At 42.4% G+C, this 25,439-nt stretch overlaps 1 protein-coding gene across 4 annotated transcripts in view; it reads left to right on the plus strand.

Annotated features, from left to right (window-relative positions):
- SHANK2 (SH3 and multiple ankyrin repeat domains 2) overlaps positions 1-25,439 on the plus strand; it is a 976,209-nt gene that overhangs the window by 330,486 nt on the left and 620,284 nt on the right. For all 4 annotated transcript variants that reach the window (XM_082271109.1, XM_082271110.1, XM_082271111.1 and 1 more), the window contains exon 7: positions 1,290-1,457. In XM_082271109.1, the coding sequence (XP_082127235.1) occupies positions 1,290-1,457 (168 nt within the window). The remainder of the gene's footprint in view (positions 1-1,289; positions 1,458-25,439) is intronic.

Below are 25,439 nucleotides of genomic sequence, written 5' to 3' on the forward strand. Positions count from 1 at the left end.
TAGTTATAGAAGTTTGGCAAGTTAGGATCACCAAACTTTGTCCCATGAACCACTCTCCAAACTCTAAGAACTGATTGCATGTAGCAGGTTAAGTTTGTGCAGACTTCAGCCTTCTATATACCAAATGTGCCAGGAAAGAAGAAAAACCAACACCCGCCACCTCTAAAGATAGCGCGGCATCATCACCTTGTTTAATGCTATTTCAAAGAATGAGACATCTGATAGATAACATTAACCTTTTTTGGTGTTTGTTAGAATTTTTGACTGATTCTCTCTCGGGTTTGCATTACAATACATATTTCTTTTTATAACACTGTAACCATATTATCTTGATATTTATGCTAAAATGTATATATCACCCACTTGTACCCACCCACAGTGAAGGCACATCCAAGTATATCACCCACTTGTTATACTTGGATGTGCCTTCATTGTTGGAAAATTTGGAAGGGAACATTTAAGTAAAAAATGCAGGAAAAAAAAAAAAAAGAGAAACCCTTTGAAGTGATGTGTAGTTATTGTTGAAGGGAATTGGCTGAAGTGCTTGATATGCAACATGTAGGTAGCAGGTAGAAAAATTGTGAAAAAATTAGTAAAAAATGACAGTGGTTTAATAAAACAAATACCTTTTTTTGAGTTGGGGTTCACATGTGTAAATTTGCAATTACATAAAAGCATTCACTTATGTTGTGGTGTAAAAGAGTGGAATTATTTAAAATCACAAATTGATTACTTTGCCTACAGTAAAGTACACATTCCAGCCTGTTTCTTATTGGTGGATATACCCATAGCTAGAGGGCACTAGGGCCCTGAATGAAGAGCTTACCTACTAGAAGTGGCCTTGAAATGTAGATTATAAAGCACAGGGCTTCAAATGACTTTCTGTTAACAGTGAAGTGCGGAGTTGCCATTGCTGGCCTTCTCCTGTATTACATGTTTCATAGTTGTCACACTGACCCTCTTGCTTCAGTGCTTTTGAGTCACTGACCTGGAACTGGTATGCAGATCAGGAGTTCTGACTTCACTCTAATTTTACTTTACTTCTCAAATTTTCTGGGTCAGTGACTCAGAAAGAAATGAAGCCAGAGATGGGATGTGAGGGATTGAATGTGTTTGAAATATTATTAGAGCTAGGCATTTTGTAATGCGTGGTGTGATTGTATGTTTTAGATTCTCTTTCTCTCATTCTCTTTGTCAGACCTGAAGTATTTGGGATTGACTTACATTTTTTTTACAATTACCATTAAAGTAGATTGTTTTGTAAATGTGTTATATTCTCTTGTTTGTAGACCCTGCTGGAGTTGGGTGCATCTCCAGACTACAAAGACAGTCGTGGCCTGACTCCACTCTACCACACCGCCATGGTGGGAGGAGACCCATATTGCTGTGAGCTGCTGCTTCATGAACATGCTAGTGTTGGCTGCAAAGATGAGAATGGCTGGCAGGAAATTCACCAGGTATGGTCAGGTCTTTGGGAGTGTCTTTATATGAATAATATATCAATGAAAACAAGGAGGGAAATAGACATTCAAAGTGTGAACAGCTTCCTACAGGTCATATTTTAATAAATGACAATTTATTTTAGTTGTTTTTATATAGGCAGAGCAGTAATACAGTAGTCAACTCTACAACAGTAGGAACCCATTTACATTGGAGAGGTATTCCTAAAAACACAAAAGGGAAAATAAAGTGTGGCAAATCCTCCAGGGGATTTTGTGCACTTAGCAGATTCCCTTTTAAAAGCTGATTTTTTCCAGGGTTCCTCTAGCACAGGGATCCTCAAACTACAGTCTTCCAGCTGTTGTGGAACTACAGATCCCATGAGGCATTGTAAAACTCTGACATTCACAGCCATGACTAGGCATGATGGGAATTGTGGTTCCTGAAAAACTGGTTTGAAGACCCCTGCTCTAGCATGAAAAGTTTAAGAAAGACTTAGACTGTGTTAGAGTGTTATCCACAGGATTTTTAGTATTCATTTGAAAACCTTTAGATCCTATGGGATATCATTACATTAACCAGTTTTGGGTTAATTTTATTCATTATAAGACTTTGGTTTGAAGAAGGATAAAATAAGGCAAATAAATGTGAATGCTGGTGTATTTACAGCCACTGCTGTTACAATGTACATGCTAGTTTACAAATTGCAATGTATAATTTATTTTTCTGGCCTTTACATGCCCCCTTTTTTCTTAATTGGGCAGCACATCACTTATCATATTGGTTCCACATTATATGATACTCTGTGTGATAGTATACTCAGTCCTCTACAATATCCCATCACACTATCAGTGATGTGCATGAAACTTTACATTGTGTGTCCATTTGTTTATGTAGGGTAGCCAAAACCACTGTTTGTGAATGTTCGGGTTTGGACAGCCTTCTTTAAAAGTAACTGCTATATACTGAATGGAAAGGATTGACCAATTATTTTCTTACTCTCATTTGCATAAGGTGGAAAAAGATGTTTTCCAAGCAAGGGTTAAACTTATTATGTTACTTGCCCACAGGCTAGAGAGGAATCAGTGATTTACAGCCTCCAGTTTGGTACAGCTGAAGTACAATATGTCTATATTTTGCCTTCCCTGGTTCCTCCCTCCCTCCTTGTCAACTTGATAAATCAAGATTTAAGTAAAACCTTTTAGTTATCATTGCATACCTTATTTCAGATCCAGTGACACCATCACTGTGTCTCTGTGCTCTTCTATGAAATACACGTTGTAGATAGCTTCATGAAAGCCTCACAGCACCCAGCCTGATAAAGTCCATAGAGTCTCTATGATTAAAAGAACTGAAATCCTATAATTGAAAGTGCAGGCCAGGGACAGTAGGGCGGGGGAGCAAAGTGCTAGATGATATTCGATGTCCACAAGCTCGGAAATAAGGTGGGCTTTACCAGATTGCTGCAGCTTTAAATTCACACTGCGAGAAGCTTACAGTGTGCATTGAATTCAGTACAGGGGAGGAGCCTATGTATCTTTAAAGTGATTTTGAGAGTTGCCAATGAAGGTAATGTAACAGGTTTGTTTAGTTGCCTTGCCTGCTGCTATTGCTTACAAAGCCTTCAAGTGGTTTTAATGTTTTAAAATGTTTTTTTATCGTAATGCATTCTCTGCATTAAAATGTTACTAAACCCAGGCACCTGCATGTGCTCTCCCACAGTACACAGAACACGGCAATGCAATCTTTTTAGTAAATAATAAACTGCTAAATACCTTTTCTTATCAGCAATTAGAGCAGTCTTGTGACTTCACTCAGTATCCGGTTAAAGCTTTAATTTTACTCTGACTGTCCTATGAGGACCCCTGACCCTCTGTTTGGACAGTGCTGATTGGCCCAGTGCTGATCACATGCACTCTCCCACGAAAAAAAAAAAAAAACTCTAGCAATACACACCAAATTGAGCATGTGCAGCTTGTCCCTAAGGCTCTGTTCTATCAGGAGATGGTTTGGGGACTGTGAATAAAGAGGAGGAACAGAGAAGACAGGATCAAACAGCCTTTTACACAATGTAGAGGATTAACCCCTTAGGTTCCACAGTGAGTATAACAAGCATGCTTTATTGCATATACAGACACTGTTGTGGGTTTAATAACACTTTGAGGTAAAAAAAAAAAAAAATTAAGAGTGGCTTCCCCCCCCCCACCCCAGCCCTCCTAAATACTACCTGAACCCAATCTCGGTACCGTGCTGTGCACGTCTGCAGAAGCTCTTCTTTCCTCTCCCGGCTCTCACAGGCTCAATCAAAACCTTTGAGCCGGAGGGGCCAAACTAGGCTGTGTGTCTGAATAGGTGCGAACAGCCTGGTTTAGGATTGAGCACGCAGAAGTGCCCCCATGGCAAGAAGCTTCCTATGGGGGCCCTCACGGGGTAGGGAGGGAGCCAGAAGCATTGGTGAGGGACCCGAGAAGAGGATCTGGGCTGCTCTGTGCACCTGCCAGACTGATTTGAAATATGTGATGGTTCTGTTTATGGTAGAGCAGCACACTGAGTACCTGAACAGCCAATAGCTAGGCTCCAGGGTTGTCATATGGGGGTTAGGAAAGAGTGTAATTGGCATTGTGTAAGCTGTGTTCAGATCGACATGCAGCGTTACAGGGCTCTTCCTCTTTCCTCCTGTGAGTGAACAGAGCAGTGAGTGAGCTGCTTAAGTTTGAAATTGCCAAATCCTGATATAACACCCACAACTCTGATAATAGTGTTCAAAATGGTTCTGTCTGTTCTGATTACAGATGGGTTTGCATATGCTTTTGTAGTTATTAAGCTGTTACCATTACTAGTGCCAAGAAAAGAATGTGACAGCTTGGAGTTTCCACAGTACGGCCCATTAACTTGTACGCTGGGCTCTATCTATGACAGTGTGATTCCATGCAAAGGATTTTTCTCAGAAATAAACATAAAACCACTCTAGACACTTTATGGTTTGATATCCTGGATGCAATTATGTTCATACGCGGATGTTTTGTTTCTTGGCAATGGATTTATTTGTAAACATGTTTCTATATAGATTTATCTAGATAGTGATTAGTCTGGTACATCAGAATTTGTCAGGCTCAGAGAGATGATTGGTCGTTATTGACTGTTCCAGAGCCGACCCATAAACCGATGAAGTCAGGTCACTGTGATGATTTTCCTTGCTCTGTTTAACATCATTAGTCTTAATTAATACTTTCTACTGTATATGGCAGGCCATGTAAACAGGACATCATTGGCTAATGAGTTAATTTTCTCGCCAGGTCCCTCCGCCTGTTTTTGCGATCCATGCCTATTTAACGCAGACACTCTGGGTGTAACTAATAGTGCTCAGTATAACCAATGTTTACTCTCTACCAGCTGCTATCTGATGTCCTTGTGTGATTGCTGGCCTAGTAAAAGAAAAAGCACATTCCTATACACAAAGCCAAATCCTCCACTGAATGTGGCTATTGCTGTTTGGATTACAACCTACAACATTTGCAAATTTTAAAGGGATGGCCCACCTAAATCTGTCTTTTCATTTTTTTTTTTTTTTTGGTTGACACTGGTGAGTAAAACAATATGTTATTATTATACAGGATGGATTTATGTAGCGCCAACAGATTACGCAGCACTTTACAATATAAAAGGGAGATAGTACAGTTACAATCCTATAAAATACAAGAGGGTTAAGTGGGCCCTGCTCATAAGAGCTTACAATCTAATAGGGTGAGGCAAGTGATACAAAAGTTTGTAACTGTGAGGGATGATGGAAGTGATAAAAGATTAGTTGAAGGCATAGATAGGCTTCCCTGAAGAGATGAGTTTCAGAGATCGCCCAAAGGCAGCCAGACTAGGAGATAGCCGGACAGATTAAGGCAGAGAGTTCTAGAGGATTAGAGAGGCTCTGCAGAATTGGGAGGAGACAAGGGAGCTTGAGAGCAGAGGGTCTTAGGAGGAGCATAGAGGATGGGTTAGGTGATATTTGGAGACAAGATTGGTGATGTAGCTCAGGGCAGAGTTGTGAATGGCTTTGTATGTTGCTAGTATTTTGAATTTGATTAGCTGGATAATGGGAAGCCAGTGTAGGGATTGACGGAGAGGGGTGGCAGACCCTGAGTGGTTGCTAAGGTAGGTGAGTCTGGCAGTAACATTCATAATAGACTAAAGAGGGAATAGCCTATGGAGTGGTAGGCCTATGAGAAGGGAGTTGCAATAGTCGAGGCAAGAGATAACAAAGGTAGAGGGTGAGTAGCTTGGTTTACACAGTCAAAAACAAAAGCAGAGAAGTGCCTCTAAGTGCAGTAAGACGGTGTATTTTAATTAACCCCGCAACAGGGCTACTTACAATAGGTTAGAAAACAGGCACATCAATAAGTTCAGGTCCAGAACGCCAGTTGAAGTGGGCCATGGGAGCTGCTGGTACCGCCAGGTGGAATCTGACAGAAGTCCCTGTGTGAAGGAGAAAGCCGTTCGAATTTCTTCCTGAAGTGGGTGTAGTGCAGCATGAAACACAGCCAGCAGTGGGATGACGCGGGCAGGGCTCAGGACCAGAATGCAACGTTTTGCAGAACATGCACTGTACCACATAGGGGCATGCGTGCTCCCTTCTCGAGCAAATATTGAACACCTGAAGCTCAACCCACTTCAGGAAGGACTTCGGTTGGCTTTATCCTCCACATGGGGATTCCTGTCACATTCCACCTGGTGGTACCAGCAGCTCCCATGGCCCGCTCCAACTGACGTTCTGGACCTACACTTATTGATGTGCCTGTTTTTTACATATCTATTGTAAGTAGCCCTGTTGTGGGGTTTATTAAAATACACCGTCTTACTGCACTTAGAGGTGCTTCTCTATTTTTGTTTTTGTCTGTGTATATCCAGAGTCTGCTAAACTCCACCAAGAAGCCTGCCCTAGTGCCTTGGACATTTTTGAACTTATTATAGACTTATACCTTATAACTACACTTGCATATAAGTATTATGACCAAACCTCTGCGCCTATAACCTCCTGTTCTTGTGAATAGTTTGGTTATTTCACTAGTTATAAAGTGTCACATTTTAGACATGGTACGGAGGTGAAGTCTACAAGCTTTTTAAAATGATTGGATTTGGGGCTGAAAGGGCAGGTCAGAGTGTAGGATTACAACTAGTACCCTGGCTTGAGGGGAGGGATTGATGGTTGCATTATTGACCTTGATGGAATATTAAAGCGGAGTTCCACCCAAAAGTGGAACTTCCGCTTTAAATAGTCCTAACCCCCTGACATGCCACATTTGGCATGTCATTTTTGGGGGGGAGCGGGTACCTAGTTTTGACAGGTACCCGCTCCCACTTCCGCTCGGAGCGCCGCGGCGCCCTGAGCGGAAGTTCTCCTCTCCCCCTCCCTCCCTGCAATCTTCTGGGACATGTCAAAGGTCCCAGAAGATTGCCGGCCAATCATGACGCGTAGCGCAACTCGGCTGTGAAGCCGCAAACTGTCACAGCCGGGTGCCCTCATCAGTGATGCCGGCGCCGCGGAGCAGAGAGGGAGAAGACGGCGCATCGCTGGACCGTGGGACAGGTGAGTGTGCGGTTAGGCTGGAACTCCGCTTTAATGAAGGGGAGCATGGGCAGGCGGGAATATTATCAGCTCGGTTTTAGAGAGGTTAAGTTGAAGAAAGTTGTGTGACATCCATGCTGATATGTCAGTTAGTAAGTAAGTAATGCAAGAGGTGGCTGAAGGAGTGAGGTGAGTAGACAGGTAGATTTGGGTGCCATCAGCATAGAGATGATATTGAAAGCCGTTGGAGGTTATCAAGTGACCAAGGGAGGAGGTGTAGATAAGGAAGAGAAGCAGTCAAGAACAGAGCCTTGGTGGACCCCTGCAGAAAGAGGAAGTGGAGAGGTAGAGACAGAGTTGTAGGCAACATTTAAGGAGGTTTTTAAGTATGGGAGTGATCTGTGCATGCTTTAGCGGAGAGGGGAAGGTGCCAGTAGAGAGGGAGAGATTAAAGATGTGAATGAGGGAGCATAGCATAGGATAGAATAGGAGGGTGACCATAGTAGTTGCGAGGGAAATATGTCCTTTTTATTTATTTTTTCATTCTAATTTTAATTAAGTTTAACCATGGAGTTGTACAAGAGTACAAGAATAGACCAATACAACATTGACCGACAACATCATTGCACCAGTAATGCAGAATACGTACGGAGTCATACAGCCAAAAAATCTTCAGTGGATTAAGGTGTATTACAATTACATTACTACAAAGAGCCATTCACAGGAAATGTCTCCTGCAGCACAATGACCGTGACCATACCCAAGAACATTTTTACATTTTTGAAAAATGGGGAAATGTTCAGGGATGTAAAAGGAGACGAAAAAGAATAAGGGAAAATGGGGGGAACCTGCCATAAAATGTCTCCAGTGAGGGTTCTAAGCCAGCAGGGACCCAACCCAGCCCAGGAGCTGTTGCCCCAGATAGGTGCGATATGCTAGGGAGAATGAGAAGCTGCTCCATTTTTTCTGCTGCTGTTCCTTTATCTGCTTCAAAGCAACAGTGAGCTCCTTTATTGTCTGAGTCTCTTCAATAACAGAGAAACAATGTCCAACTGAGGAGGGGCTATGTACACCTCCATTTCTGAGTTATGCAAACCCTGTCCATGTTAATTAGGTGTACAAGGAGTGACTTTTTATAGTGACATTTAGGTACCGGGGTAAAATGTAACTGGATGACTGTCAGCTGGAATACCATCTTCTTCACCTTTTTCGAGAAGGGGCGTATCAATGGGCACTGCCAAAACATATGAAGGAGAATTCCTAGTTCCATCAGACATCTCCAGCACATCACCGATGTGAAGGGAAACATTTTTTTGAAGAGGGTTGGCACCCTGTACCACCTGGCCAACAACTTATAACCAGCTTCCTAGAATCTGTTTGCCATAGTTGATCTGTGTGCAAAAAAACAGAACATGCTCTATGCTCTTTTAAAAAGGTAAGGCCAAGGTCACTCTTTAACTTGCCTAGGAAGGACATAATAAAGTCCTCACTTGGACTCAGGAAAAGCTTTTAGAACTCTAAAAGGACATGTTGAAGCGGGGACACATAGGAGCAAAGATTTTATGTTGGGGTCTCTTAACCTTTCAAGATCTAGAGTGACAAGATTTGAGACTTTGTGTCCACAGGTTAGCACACCTCTCCTTTTTACAAGGGGATTCCACAATTCGTGTTGTGTGTGTGTGGTGTTTTTTTTTTTTTTTTTATGCAGGATGTGGAAACCTTGCAAGCGGACCTGAACAAAATAACGGGGTGGGAAACTACGTGGCAGATGAGATTTAGTGTTGAAAAATGTAAAGTAATGCACTTGGGGGCCAGAAACCAGAAAGCAAGCTACTCACTAGGGGGGAACCTCTGGGTGAGTCTAGGATGGAAAAGGACTTGGGGGTACTGGTAGACAACAGGCTTGGCAGTGGCATGCAATGCCAAGCCGCCGCAAGCAAAGCCAACAGAATACTGGGTTGTATAAAAAAGGGGATTCACTCCAGAAATAAAGAGATTATTCTCCCGCTCTACAAGACTCTGGTCCGGCCACATCTGGAGTATGCTGTCCAGTTCTGGGCACCGGTCCTCAGGAAGGATGTGCTGGAACTGGAGAAAGTCCAGAGAAGGGCAACAAAAATAATTAGGGGAATGGAGGACATCAGCTATGAGGAAAGACTACAAGCACTGAACCTATTCTCTCTGGAGAAGAGACGATTGAGGGGGGATATGATATCAATGTACAAATACTGTACTGGCGACCCGAGCATAAGGAACAAACTATTCAGAGAAAGGAGATACAATAAGACACGTGGCCACTCACTAAAACTTGAGGAAAGGCGGTTTAACCTTAAAGTGCGTAAGGGGTTCTTCACTGTAAGAGCGGTAAGGATGTGGAATTCTCTTCCACAAGCAGTCGTATCAGCAGGGAGCATTGATAGTTTCAAAAAACTATTAGATGGACACCTTAAAGACCACAACATACAGGGGTATACAATGTACGGTTAAAAGCAAACACACACACACATCATAGGTTGAACTGGATGGACTGATGTCTTTTTTCAACCTCACTAACTATGTATGTAACTATGTAGAGGAGGTGAAGTGGAAATATTGCAGCATGGGTAAGAACACTCAAATTATTGGTGGGCAGGAGGAGATTAGGGAACTTGGGCAAGAAGATCCCTCCATTTGAAGGGACCAAGGCACACAAGAAGCATGGGGATGACTCATGCAACCAGACCCGATCTATGTATAACTGATCTTCTGTTACCACACATTACCTCATATAATTAATTATATGTACTACAATGTAGAAGCATGTGGCCCTCATGGCTGTAAGCACCTTGTGTCTCAAATTTAATTTAACCTTCAGAAAATGAAATGAAAGCAATCAGGAGATTGCCCACACAAAAAGTTTTTTATAGATAGTATGGTAATACTAAAACAATTGAGTTATCTTACAAGCAGATTGAAGCATGTATGGTCACCGCATTGGAAAGGTCATATGAAACCCTCTGGCTGACATCCTATCAGATGAGAGGTCTCGAAAGTGCTGCAACAAATACTATGCATTCTTCAATGACTTTGTCACCAGCATTTTACAGAGGTTAGCTTAGTTACAAATCATCTTGATGCGACCATCCATTAAGGACATGTGTCATAAAAAGTATGTGATTCATTGTTGACCCTCTTTGTTAAAATACATTCTGAATCACAAAATAGGAACAAGCATGCAGTCCCTGAACTTGGGGAAAGAAAAGGTAATTTTTGTATTATTACAACATTCTAGGCCAGGTTAGGACCAGGGAAACAAGAAAATGTGTAAAAGAGATCATAGCAGAGTTGTGGTACTAATGGGGCCTAAAGTCGTGCACCTACAGATTTCAGACCTTGTCTGGAATGTATTTATCCTTTACGGCTCCTTTTTACAATACAGACGCTCATAAAAAACAATGCTGTCCTTGTGTAGGTGATTTCCAGTCTCAACACTTAAAAAAAGAGAGAGAGAACATGTAATTGCACTGGGCTATTAAGAAACCTCTCTAATGGCCAGGCCTATGTCTCTATTTTTAATAAAATGACAAAAAATGCAGAACAGAAAGCTTGTTTGAATTGTCTGTGTCATACCAAAAATTACTTTAGAGGGAACTTCGTGGCCAGCCTGTGGACAGGTAAGTATCTACATATCCTAAACAAACAAGCCCTTACTGATCTCTGTAGCTGAAGGTGTTCTGGAGCAATTTATCCTCCAGGTTCACAAGAGAAGTAGCAAAGGTGTTCAAGTAAAGTTTCTAAGCAGCTTTACCTCCCTGTGCTTTCCTCTTCCTGTACACATGCTCTGAGTTTACATTATCCACTTGAGCTACTTGGACATATCCTGTACACCCAAGTATTATAGGGTCAATATGAGCTCACAGCCGCTGCACTGGCGGATTGTTAATTGGATGTCCATAGCTTGGCCAAAGGCTCTTTTAGCGTAGACACTTCAGTAGTAATTTAAAGGGTAAGTTCAGCTTTACCAAAAAAAACTTATTCTGCAGGTAAGGGGTGCCTGTAGATATAAACAAACTGTGCAGCTTTGACCAGAGTTAAATAATGTCCTTGCTTTAGGAGTGGACCATTTACGTACCTCCTGAAGTCTGGCTGGAAAACTCCCAGAGATGGCATCATTCCTTCCTGCCTTGTTGCTAGGACATTGCTGAGACACCCCTAACCAATTTAAACCTCTTCACATTTGCACTCTCTCTAGTAGTAGTTGTAGTGGCTCTGAGCTCAGTTTTGCTGCAACAGAGGACATAGTAATCTGTGCAGATGTGTGGGGGTTTGAGGGCTTGCTCCTGTGATGGTGGGGGGGATGAGTAATGGCTGGGGGTGTCTTAGCAATATCCTATCAACAAGGCAGGATGGGGTGATGCCATCTCTGGGAGTTTTCAAGTCAGGCTTCAGAAGGTACATATAAATGGCCTACAATACAAAGGGGGAACCGCTGTTCTGTTGTATAAATCCGACATAAAAAAGACATTTAATGGAATAATCACTTTAATAAACTGTTCCCAATGAACAACATCCATAGCCATACAAAGAGATGGAATTATGTCTGTAAGCCACTGCAACTCACATCTTTAGTAGAAGGCTACAGCTGTGCCAGGTGGAATGAATGGCTGCCTCGGGGTCCTGGGAGGGAGTTGCAGTGAGTTACCAAAGATGTGAATTCCAGGACCTGGGGGCAGCCATTTATTTCACCAGGCACAGCTGTAGCCTCTACCGAAGATGTGAGTTGCAGTGGCTTACAGACATAATTCCATCCCTTTGCATGGCTATTGATGTTGTTCAATGGGAACAGTTTATTAAAGTAATTATCCCGTTAAACTTCTTTTTTATGTTGGATTCATACACTGGAACAGCGCTTCCCCTTTGTACTGTATTGTTGTTTTCTCATCTGGTCCTATGAGATCCACTTAAAGAGGAAGTAAAGTCCCCCAAAAAAACCGAGAAAAAAAAAGCCCTGTAAAGAGAGAGGCATAATGAGCTAGTATGCATCGCATACTAGCTCATTATGTAGTACTTACCTTAAAACGAAGCCCCCGCCGCGCCGCCACCTCAGCGACAGGACGGCGACATGTCCGGCCGTCCTGCTTCCGGGTTCGCGTCCGACGGCCATCTGATTGGCCGGAGGTGCGATTACATCACTCCCGCGCCTGCGCGCGGGAGCCGCCGTTCACGGCACTGAGCTCTGAAGGAACGGCACGGGTGGCCGTTCCTTCAGAGCGCCTGCGCCGATGACGTCATCGGCAGTATGCACTCTAAATATCTCCTAAACGGTGCAAGTTTGGGAGATATTTATAGCACCTATAGGTAAGCCTTAATATAGGCTTACCTATAGGTAAAAGTTTGTGAGGTGGGTTTACAACCTCTTTAATCCCATTACGGTGGATTTGTCCTGTCACACTCAGTCGGTGCCATAGACGCTCAGGAGTAGACTCACACATCTTGTCCAGTAGTTGATGTTCCATACCATTTTTTTTCTCTGCAATTTTTGAGTAGAATTGGCTGCATTGATATTTAAATAAAAAACGTTTTCTTTCTTGTTTGAGATTGTTGTAAATTTGTATTTATGCACATATTACTGTACTTATCATATGATATTGTATCTGTTTATTAGTCCGATTAATATCTACGTTTTCTCTGAAGAAGCCGATAAGACGAAACCGGTCGGAAACTAAAGCATAGTAAATACACTGAACATAGAGCTTTTAATCAGTTTTTTATATTTTTGTAATAAATTTGTACATGTTTAATATACATTAGTATTTTCTGCTTTTTTCTGTTTTTTTGTTTTTTGTTTTCTTTGTTGCTTTTTCTTTCTGTTCATTACTTTTGAGCACCCCAAAAGTCCCTTAGTCCTCGTATTCTACATTCTATTTTTAAATGGGGATGTTGGTGCTCTAACTATATGTATTTGGTCCCATCCATGAAAAACCTTGGATTCACATCCACTTAACTGGATACTTCCATGCGCCTAAGTTTTTGTTTATTTTCATCATACAGCCTATAGCAAGGGCATTATCCAATGTTAGTCAAAGCAGCAGAGTTTTTTTTTTTTTCATATACAGACACCCCTTACCTGCATGGACAGTTTTTTGGTAAAGGTGAACTAACCCTTATATGATCACGGAAAAATATACTTTTCTCTTTAAAAAAGACAATATGAATTAGTCGCTCTGATGTGTTCATGGATTTAACTGACCAGTTCCAGAATTTGTCATCTGCTTGAAAAAGGTCTTATCAGGTTCCTGTTCCTGGGCAGGGAAGTGAACCCTTCTGTAACATTCAGCATCTTCATGAAACATTTATTCCAGTGCCTGGCTAGCCTTACCTCACTGAGCTTCTGATAGAGACAGATCCCACACCGACTTTCTCTTTGTAACTGATAGATTAAGAGTCTCTAACAAACTCCGTCTCCAGTTTCTCATTTGTGCCACGCATTAGGGCTCTGGCAGCCTCTGCTGGTACACATGTCTTACAGCAACCCCCTAACAGACGATTTACTTGGCTTCTGCTTGAATCTGTTTCCTTTGGGTTTTTTTTTTTTGCTTCATCCCATGAGCGAAAGTCACGTGTCAAATTTTTATATTTGTGGGGTTTTTTTATGCACAATTTCTGCTGTAGTATTCTGCACTAATCTAGTTATTAGTGTGAAAGTTAATGGAAGCATATCTTGGGAAAAGGTTCTTTTGGTGGCTATAGATCAGTAGTTTTACCACTGACATTTTAGCACCACAGGATCTTGGAGCGGGATTATTAGGATTTGGTGCTGATGCTTTTAGCACCCAATAGAATACACATCTTCCTAAAAAGCAAAGCTCAACATTTTGGTGGCTACTATTAGTGGGATAGAAGGACAGGAAATCCAATAATTTACAGTTATCGACCGAACCGGAGCAGAGAGGATACATGTTATGGCACTAGTCTGGCTTTCAGGAACTTTTATTTTATTTTTTTTAAAGTGGTCGTAGACCTTATATAAGAAAAATGAACAAAGCATATTCCCCCATAGGGTGTACCTGTCTCAATCCAGAGCACTAAATGTAATTTCTGTCTGCTGCTTAGTTCATCTACTATCATGTTTACCCAAAAATAAGACCTACCCTGAAAATAAGACCTACTGGGATTTTCCAGGATGTCCGCAATTTCAGCCCTACCCCAAAATTTAGTCCTAGTTTAAAATAATTGTAAAATCCTATAATTCACTCTATTACAGTATTATATAATTTACAATGTGTGTGTTTCTGTATAATTATTGTGCCTAATACCTTTGTTACAGCGTCGCTCATTGCTCAGCTGACCTCCCGCTGCTCTCCTCCTCTTCTCCCAGCTGTTAGTGGGGGGTCTTGGCTCCTCCCTCTGCAGTTCTCAGACGAGGGCTCCGGCGGGTCATGTAAGCGACCAGCGGCACTGTAACAAAGGTATTTGGCACAATTATATTGCAGAAACGCACATTGTACATTATATAATACTGTAATAGAATGGATTATAGGATTTTACAACCACTTCAATTTATAATGCTAATGACTCCTAAGCTAACCAGCAGGGAGGGAGAGGGGGAGAGAAGACAGGGGGCACAGGAACTGGCAAATACATGTAGCACTGCCCCCTTGAGGACTGCTGGATTGTTCACCTTGGGATCCCCCTGGTTACCATTAGCAACTGCAGCATGCACAATTTAACTCTTTACTCTCTGGCTCCAGTCAATGAACAGTCTAGGGAATGTAGTTGTTTTTGTGGTTTTATTTTAAATTAGGGATGCGAGAAGGAAAGAGTGGGATACTCCAACTTGAACTATTCACAATAGATGAGGACTCCTGTCTGAAGATGCAGCCAGGCTGCTGATTCACCTTGCCACTTAGATGAACTTAGGATTAAGCCTCTAGGTAGATGACCTGTTAGGATGAGTTATCTTTAGGATACACACCTTGTACCCCCTTTCACTCCACCTGCTGACACCCGTCCTCTGACTATTCTACACAAGGGGGGTCCCCCTCAGGTCAGGCCCCTAGACACGATCCCCTGTACTCATGATACTGCTTTTCGAGGGTCTCCGGTGTCTCTACCCCTTCAGTCAGCTCTCATGGACCTCTGGGCTTAGCTCCTTCCATCTGGTCCCCAGGCCGACTGCCTGTGACCGCCTGTGACCGCGTCCCACTGCTACAGAGGAGGAGGCAGCCGCCACGCTCCCTCCGGGATTCTGCTCACCAGCCAAAGACCCCGCAGCACATGTGCTCCAGGCTTTTATACCACACCCCACAATGCACTGAGACAATCAGTCTGTGCCAATCACTGGGGGGTGTATCAAAGCCTGTGTACCAATTGGTCAGATTTCCTCCACTGTCCAATATGCTGCCCTATTGGACCAGTGTGAAACACTCCCTAGACCAGATGAATCACACACTGAGCACTATGAGCAGACCTAGCTCACAGATCCTGCTCTCTGGTAGGCAGAAAGCAATACAGATTTGCCTGCTGCTCCTCTGATAGGCAGACAGAGCCAAAAAACGATACTCTCTCATTAGCACCTACCTAGGAGAGTGCTACATACACATTACATGATAAGACCTACCCTGAAAATAAGCCCCACTGTGTCTTTTTGTTCCCCAGAATTAATATAAGACCTGATCTTATTTTCGGGGAATCAGCATGAGTCACGTATGACAAGTTTTTATTAAGGGGCGGGGGGGGGGGGTATCATCCCTTCCCTCCAACCAACTCTCAGAGCTCTCCTTACTGAGCTTTGCAGTATGTAATTTAAGCTCTCCGCCCCCTTTTTCTGACAGCTCAGACAAGCTTTCTAAATTATGTACTTTGAACGGATGTAGAGACGAGAAGACTGCAGATACACAGGTACAACCTATGTAGGAGCATTTGTTTCTTCTCTTTGTATCACCTGAGGCCAGTCACTTCACTAGGTATATGTAAGGGTTTACAACCACTTTAAATGGCGGCAGATTAATGTCTGACCTGCTTTGCATTAGGAGCGATTTTATAAAGTAAGTAAAGGGAAGGTCTATTTGACGGGGGGACACAAGGGCAAAAAAACCCTTCCCCATTCTATCCAAAGCTTGAAAGAAAAAAAAAAAACCCTTTGGTTCCTGCCCAGTTAACTCATGCGCATCATGGGTGCAATGATAGATGCTTAGGGAATTGTGGCCAACAAGGGGATGTATTGCACATCTGGTGGCCTTGTCAACTACTGACTGGTTTCTGGTCCAGGGTCTTTGTCCTGCTACACATCTTATTTCATTTGACAATTTGTAAAGACCCCCAAACTGGCCCATTTACACTGCCCTATCCTGGGCCTCTTTGCGTATCAACAGAAATTAACATCATACTTATTTATGTCTGCTATACAGACAATTGCTCAGGCCTGGATGAAAACATCAGTTAAGTTCCAGGGAGTAAAAGACCGCATGATGACCTTAATGGTAAATGAAAAATATTCCAATATAGCACAGGACTTCTACTTTAAATCCCTTAATCTAAGGTTCCCAAACTTTAACTATTTCCTACTTCCTCTACATCCAACCAGTTTTGGCCCTTTATGATGTGTGCAGTGGTTCTGAGTCCCTGGGGGATTCCCCCCCACCCCCGACTCCCTCTCCCTTCACCCTCCTTTTTTCTTCTTCTCTTCCTTCTTTCTAGCTTTTCCTTGTCTCTTGGGCATGGTCTACACCAGGATTCTTGGCTCTGGAGAGGCTTTTGACCTTTATACCATTGGTCCAAGATCCCAAACAAGTTCACTGTATATGACTGATTATACACCTATTTCTATTGTTCTACTACTTCACATTCTGTGTAACTTGAGACTGGTATCCTTTGAAAACTCAATAAAAACTATTGCACAGAACAAAAACCCCTTAAAATGACATTATCCACTTGCGGACTGCCCACCCCCTTTTTGCGTACATGTACATGATCCAGAATTTCCGGGTAGGGGGCACACATGTGCGTGTCCGCTGCCCCATCTGTGCTGTCATTTGCTACAGAGCAAGTCGATTAGCAGGTCCTTGCCAATGATTTATGGCCGGGACCTGCTGATCGGCTTAGCAAATCACAGTACAGAGCCCTGTGTTTACTAACAACACAGGGCACTGTACACGGAGCAGCACAGGGAGAAAACACAGCCACATCTATTAGTAAAAACAGCACACATTACACACCTGTGATGCTGGAACAGTCATTTCTGTTGCATACTCTAGTCCTGTGTAAGCTACAGTTCCAGCAACTCTTAGCTCATACAGGACTTTTCTTTTGCCCCTGTCAGCTGTACTAAATCGCGGGGAATCAAAAGGAATACAAAGATATTCTGTTTCTAGGGGGCTGCATTAAAGAGAATTTGTTCATTTTTGCTACATGGTTAATTTAGGCATTATGGTTAAGATAGGGGATGGGCTGTTAGGATAGGTTAGAGATCAAGAACATTTTGGGCATTGGGACATTTCTGTGTAAATTAGATCAAAAGCCCTGCATCAAGCAATATGGTACCTGGAGATTCCAGTATTGAAAAAGAATGTATTACACTGAATAAACTGCAGACATGAAGAGTGGACCATCTCCATATTCATGATAAAGATGTCTTCATGGTTTTAAGCCTAGTACACACTATAGGTTTCTTTTTTTCAGTTTAACCCAGCAGGTTGAACTAAAAAAAAACCCATCCGCTCCAGTTGGAGCCGCTGTGCTTACTATGCGAAGTTAGAACAGCGATCTCCCCCGCTGAGCTATTGAGTTCTGACAGGGGACAGCCCCTCCACCAGAACACTGATCAGCGTTCTCTGCCATTGGCTAAGAGCGCTGATCGTGAGTTGGTCAGCTGCTAGTTTTTCAGCATGCTTGTCCGGCAGAAGCCAGCCAAACGGACAGACCGACATACACCCGAGCCGAATATTGGCCGTTTTAATTTTTTTTTATTTTTTTAACTGGCAAATGTCTCCCGACAATCGGCCCGTGTGTACCTAGCTTTAGGGTATACAATTGAAAGTGATCAGCTTACTATAAATAATCCAATCAATGCTTCTTCAGGTGAAGAAAAAAAAAAACAGTTTCTAGGTTTACTTTCTAATTATATACAGTGGGTACGGAAAGTATTCAGACCCCCTTAAATTTTTCACTCTTTGTTATATTGCAGCCATTTGCTAAAATCATTTAAGTTCATTCTTCTTCCTCATGAATGTACACATATCACCCCATACTGACAGAAAAACACAGAATTGTTGACATTGTTGCAGATTTATTAAAAAAGAAAAACTGAAATATCGCATGGTCCTAAGTATTCAGACCCTTTGCTCAGTATTTAGTAGAAGCCCCCTTTTGATCTAATACAGCCAGGAGTCTTTTTGGGAAAGATGCAACAAGTCTTTCACACCTGGATTTGGGGATCCTCTGCCATTCCTCCTTGCAGATCCTCTCCAGTTCTGTCAGGTTGGATGGTAAACGTTGGTGGACAGCCATTTTTAGGTCTCTCCAGAGATGCTCAATTGGGTTTAAGTCAGGGCTCTGGCTGGGCCATTCAAGAACAGTCACGGAGTTGTTGTGAAGCCACTCCTTCGTTATTTTAGCTGTGTGCTTAGGGTCATTGTCTTGTTGGAAGGTAAACCTTTGGCCCAGTCTGAGGTCCAGAGCACTCTGGAGAAGGTTTTTGTCCAGGATATCCCTGTACTTGGCCGCATTCATCTTTCCCTCGATTGCAAGCAGTCGTCCTGTCCCTGCAGCTGAAAAACACCCCCACAGCATGATGCTGCCACCACCATGCTTCACCGTTGGGACTGTATTGGACAGGTGATGAGCAGTGCCTGGTTTTCTCCACACATACCGCTTAGAATTAAGGCCAAAAAGTTCTATTTTGGTCTCATCAGACCAGAGAATCTTATTTCTCACCATCTTGGAGTCCTTCAGGTGTTTTTTAGCAAACTCCATGCGGGCTTTCATGTGTCTTACACCGAGGAGAGGCTTCCGTCGGGCCACTCTGCCATAAAGCCCCGACTGGTGGAGGGCTGCAGTGATGGTTGACTTTCTACAACTTTCTCCCATCTCCTGACTGCATCTCTGGAGCTCAGCCACAGTGATCTTTGGGTTCTTCTTTACCTCTCTCACCAAGGCTCTTCTCCCCCGATAGCTCAGTTTGGCCGGACGGCCAGCTTTAGGAAGGGTTCTGGTCGCCCCAAACGTCTTCCATTTGAGGATTATGGAGGCCACTGTGCTCTTAGGAACCTTAAGTGCAGCAGAAATCTTTTTGTAACCTTGGCCAGATCTGTGCCTTGCCACAATTCTGTCTCTGAGCTCTTCAGGCAGTTCCTTTGACCTCATGATTCTCATTTGCTCTGACATGCATTGTGGTCTGGAAGGTCTTATATAGACAGGTGTGTGGCTTTCCTAATCAAGTCCAATCAGTATAATCCAACACAGCTGGACTCAAATGAAGGTGTAGAACCATCTCAAGGATGATCAGAAGAAATGGAAAGCACCTGAGTTAAATATATGAGTGTCACAGCAAAGGGTCTGAATACGTAGGACCATGTGATATTTCAGTTTTTTTTTTTTAATAAATCTGCAACAATGTCAACAATTCTGTTTTTTTCTGTCAGTATGGGGTGCTATGTGTACATTCATGAGGAAGAAGAATGAACTTAAATGATTTTAGCAAATGGCTGCAATATAACAAAGAGTGAAAAATTTAAGGGGGTCTGAATACTTTCCGTACCCACTGTATGTACACAGGAAGTGGCCATATTTAACTACTTATGCAGGCAATATGAGGGAAATTGAGGGCAATGCTTTTTTATTCATGGCAAGGAATACTTTTATGTTGATAGAAAGCACTTAAAGCCTTCAGATGGCTGAATTTTTCAAATGTGTTTATTATATGGTTTAGTCGCATGAGCTTCAATTTAGAAAACACAGTTTGACTCCTAAAATGCTACTAAAGTTCCCAATTTAATTTCCTTATTTAGAGGAACCCATGTACCCTTTGTTGTTCCAATGTGTTTTCTGTGCATTTCCATGAAAGATTTTATTGCATATTTCATAACCCTCGGTGAAAAAAAAAAGAGAGTAGGTGAGATAATTTTCAGGCAGTAAGTTATTATACATTTGTAGAACTTTCAAGGTCCTGAAATACATATTTTATCACCTAATAGAGCATATCATTGAAACATTGGTCTGTGTGTGACATGTGAGAAATCATATTAAGAGACAAATGCTCTTAGGTTTTAGTAAATTTTAGAGGGAAATAATGCTAATGGAATGGCTGTCCAGCGCTGTGGTGAGGAGTGCTGCAGATGGTGCAGCTTGGCAGAAATATTCAGCAAATTGAGTCTCACTAGCACATTGTGTGCTCTGGCTTTTTATTGATCACAGTTTTACTGATGGACACAGAGGCCATTGTAACCCCAACATCTGGAACAATTTTTTTCCATGAGTTACAGTATATACTTATAATGGGCCTTTGAGTTGGATGACTTCTTTGGCCCCCTTTTGTTTGGCTCCGGCAGCCCACCATATATTGCTGAGCTATACTGTATGTTTAATAGTGAGTTGTCTAGTCCTCCTATAAGCAGTTGAGTGCCTTATAGAAAGCTTCCTGTGATACGTTAAGAAATAAGACATTGGCACGTGGACACATTTCTTTCCCCTATTTTTTTCCTCTCCTTCTGCCTTGTGCTGTCCCTCCTTTGCCCCATGTTTGCCTGGGGAGTGGTTTTGGCTTGTCTCATCTGCTGCATCTGCATGTACAACTGTTCCATCCTGAGGAGACGGACTAAGTGTATAAAATGCATAGAGACTGCATGCTTTTTCACCATTGGTTATAATATTATTAAACATATACTGATATTATATCTTAAGTAGAATGATATAACAGTTTTCACCCTACATTGATGTTAGGTGTATCATAGTGAAAGGAACACAAATTTACTTTTTTAATCTGATGTATTGATATAAAAAAAGTAATCGATTTTAGATATTATCCCTAAGTGGTATTGGTAAAGTCAGTTTCATCTTCATTTAATGTGATCTATAAAAAGTCTATTCTGAGCATACCAGGGGCGTAACTACAGGGGTTGCAATCGCTACCGGGCCCCATGCTCCAGGGGGCCCGGTAGCAAACCAGTGGGTGAACTTCCAGGATCTCAAAGGTCACACTTGCGACCGGGCACTGGCATTGCACCACTGTGGGGAGGCCCCAAGATTGCAGGAAGGGGGCCCACTGCAGAACTTGTGAAAGGATCCTGCTGCGGGGCCATGCAACGAGAGTAAAGAGCCCCAGGATCAGTGGGAAGAGCCCCGGGCTTGAAGGGAAGGGCCCTGGCCAGGGGTCTGGGGGGCCCTTCATGGTTTCTTGCATCGGGGCCCTGAAGATTCTAGTTACGCCTCTGGAGCATACTATGTGCTGATGAGACTTGGTTTGCTTAGGTTTTAGACAGGCTGCAATTTTTCATCCAATCTTCTGTTAAGATTTGTGGAGAAGATTACCCAATGTGCCTTTTTACTGCATGATAGGCAGCAACAGGGGAATTTAGCTAATGAACAATACAAAAATTTAGGACTTATGTGTATAGCCACTCCTCTTTCTCAGCATGTCATACCTAAACAGGTCCAAAGCAGAAAAAATATTAGCTTATAAGGAGCACCACAATAGCAAGGAAAGAAGGTATAAGTAAAAATTGGTTACAGTGAATTAATGGGAGCTTCAGGCTAACCTGCTGCGTCCTCTCCTCTTTGTCTCGGATGTGATGGGCTTTCACTGTTCTTCTCCTGCCCCTCCACTCCCTGTTAACCCCCCCATCTATTCCCCCTTTTTTTTTTTTTTCTTTTCTCTTCTCTTTCTTACTCCTTCCCCTCCTCTCTATCTCTTTTTTCTTTCTCCTCATCTCCCGTTGTGTCTGTCTCGTCGTCCCTACCCCAGCGTCCTACCCTTATGCCTCTCCCTCACCTCCTGTAGTATTGTAGTAACATGCTAATAGGAACCGCCAGTTAACCATCTGCCCTTATCTTTGTACCAGCCCTCCCCGGCTTACTCATCGGCATAACCCCCCCCCCTCCCCGATCATTGTGTCCCTAGGTTGGTCCTCTTTCAACCTCCTCGGGGGCATGCTCGGGGGTCTTTGGCACAGTGTGCTCCCTCTAGGGGTGCCTGACCCCCCGATCGTGTGCCTGGGGACCCCCCTAATTTCAATTGCAGGGTCCACCTTTCGACGTGATCCGGCCGAGGGGTTCTGAGGTATCATTTTTCTATGGGGAGTACTAACACCTTCAGTTCTGACACTTATTGGTACTTGAGCGCTGCTTACCATGCACAAGTTGCCCTATCCCTGGGGCTTTTTTTTTCTTTTTTCTTTTTGCTGTATGCTTTTGTGTTCCCCCCCAATTGAACATCACTTGTTTACTAGTCATGAGTTACATATCACTCGGTACTTGTTATTGTCCTAACTAACTAATGTTGTTTGTTGACACTTGATCTTGAGTTTTTATACATTCTTTGTAACCTTACATGTATGTCTATAAAAGTTCTCAATAAAATGTTTATTAAAAAAAAAAAATATAAGTAAAAATTGGTATTTTTAGTGATTTCATAACTCCCCATTTTCAAACAATATCCTGCTTTATTATCACTGAGTTGTTCTTCAGAAATACAGTCAGCTTATTTCCCAGAACACTTATGAATTATAAATGTTTACAATGCATGCATGGTATTGTACTGTGGACGTTAGACTGCAGAATTTAGCCTTCATAATACTGTACATTGTTGGAAACAAATATCTTTTGCTGGGTCCCACTAAGTCCAATCATATAGATAAGCAAAATCGTTATCACTGTTCTAGCATTATTTTAAAATCCAAAATAATTTTTTGCCAGTAATCTGTTGATCTGCTCACCATGTAATTAATATTTATCCAGAGTAAAATGGACAGAAAAAAACTCCTTACTTATGTCCAACTCATTCTGCAAAATCTAGTTGTCTGGTTGTCCTGCTGACCCTCTTGGTTCAAAGTGTTGAGTCACTAACCTAAAACAAAACTGCTGTTCTTGGTCAGTAAAACCAGTGGATAAGCATGTACAGTTGTCCTCAAATGTTTGCATGCTTAGGGAGAAATCATGAGATTTTGGCATTGATATGGGAAATATGACTGATCACGCCAAAAAACTGTCTTTTATGTAAGGATAGTGATCATATGAAGCCTTTTATTATAACATAGTTTTTTGGCTCCTTTTTAAATCATAATGATAAAAGAAATCACCCAAATCTGATCAAACGTTTACATACCCTTGAATGTTTGGTCTTGGTACAGGCACACAAGGTAGCACACACAGGTTAAAACGGTAATAAAAGGTTAATTTCCCACATCTGGGGCTTTTTAAATTGCAATTAATGTCTTTCATAAATACTCAATGAGTTTGTTAGCTCTCACCTGGATGCATTAAGCAGGCTAGATACTGAGCCATGGGGAGTAGAACAGAACTGCCAAAAGACCTGCCTAACAAGATAATGGAACTTTATAAAGATGAAAAAGAATATAAAAAGATATCCAAAGCCTTTAATATGCCATTCAGTACTGTTCAATCACTTAAGAAGTGGAAAATTTGGGGATCTCTTGATACCAAGCCAAGGTCAGGTAGACCAAAACAGACTGCAGCTACAACTGCCAGAAGAATTGTTCGGGATACAAAGAAAAACTCACAGGTTACCTTTAGGAGAAATGCAGGCTGCTCTGGAAAAAGATGGTGTGGTTGTTTCAAGAAGCACAATACGACGATACTTGAACAAAAGTGAGCTGCATGGTCGAGTTGCCAGAAAGAAGCCTTCACTTCAGATTACAGTGTACCAGAAGCTGTGAGGCGTGTCAAGGTGTTGTCGGGCATTTTGTAACTGGGCTTTTTCATGGCATTGGTGCAATAAAAGCTTCTTTTGGCATTAATTTTCATTCATTTTGCATTCATTTAACAATGGGAACCCAGATGTTCCTTTAAGGAAGGATCTAAGCAGCCCAGCTATTTAATTTTTTTTGACCAGCAGGTTTACCGAAAAAAATGCCTTGATTTCCCCATTCACACATTCAAGGTGGATAGGGGAATACACCCACTGAGGTATTGTGTTCTGACGGTGGGGAGATTTCCCTGCTTCCAGAATACACTGATCAGTGCTGCCGGCTATAGCCTGCAGTGCTGATCATGTGGACAGGCTGGTTGTACAGAAGTTGAATGGTAGATTGACTTCTGTACAGCCAGCCTGTGCATATATGGATTGAAATTTGGCTGTTCCCTACTGAACTGGCCAAACTTCGATCTATGCCACCATCAGCCCCCCTAATACTTACCTGAGCCCCATCTCTGTCCAGCGATGTCCGGGACTCTCCCTCCTGACTGGCTGAGACACTGGCTCCCGCGGCTGTCAATCAAAGTCAGCCAATCAGAAGAGAGCGGGGACGGGACCGAACTGCAGCTCCATGTCTGAATGGACACACAGAGCTGCAAGCTGCTTGCTGTGGGGGCGCTCAACATGAGGGAGGAGCCAGGAGGGCTGAAAAGGGACTCGAGAAGAGGAGGATCCAGGCTGCTCTGTTCAAAACCAACTACACAGAGGAGGTAAGTATAACATATTTGTTATTTAAAAAAAAAAAAGAGACTTTACAATAACTTTAAGGGTAGAGGAGAGATTTCAGGTCTTTTAGACCCCAGATCTCTCCATAAAGAGGACCTGTCATGCTGTATTGTTATCGCAAGAGATGTTTACATTCCTTCTGATAGCAATAAAAGTGATCAAAAATATTTTTTAAGAAACAGCTAAAAATTAAAAAAATGTAATAAAAAAATATATAACATTTTTTTAAAGTGCTCCCATCTCCATGTTCTCATGCACAGTGGTGAGCGCATACGTAGGTCACGCCCCCATATGTAAATGGTGTTCACACCACACATGTGAGGTATCTAAGTGAGAGAAATAGTTCTAGCACTAGACCTTGCTCTGTACCTCTAAACTGGTAATCTGTAGACATTTTTAAAGCATCGCCTATGGAGATTTTTAAGTACTGTCGTTTTGTACCATTCCACGAGCGCACGCAATTTTAAAGCATGACATGTTGGGTATCTATTTACTTGGCATACCATCATCTTTCATATAATAAAAAAAAATTGGGGTATGCGTTGTTTTTTTTTTTTAGTTTATTAAATGGCATTTTTTCCCCCAAAAAATTGCGTTTGAAAAACCGCTGCACAAAAACAGCGTGACATAAAAAATTGCAACGATCACCATTTTATTCTCTAAGGCAGGGGTCTCCAAACTATGGGCCTCCAGTTGTTCAGGAACTACATTTCCCATCATGCCTAGTCATGTCTGTGAATGTCAGAGTTTACAATGCCTCATGGGACGTGTAGTTCTACAACAGCTGGAGGGCTGTAGTTTCGAGATCCC

The sequence above is a fragment of the Pelophylax lessonae genome, assembly GCF_965119305.1.
Source record: "Pelophylax lessonae genome assembly, chromosome: 10".
Lineage (NCBI taxonomy): Eukaryota > Metazoa > Chordata > Amphibia > Anura > Ranidae > Pelophylax > Pelophylax lessonae.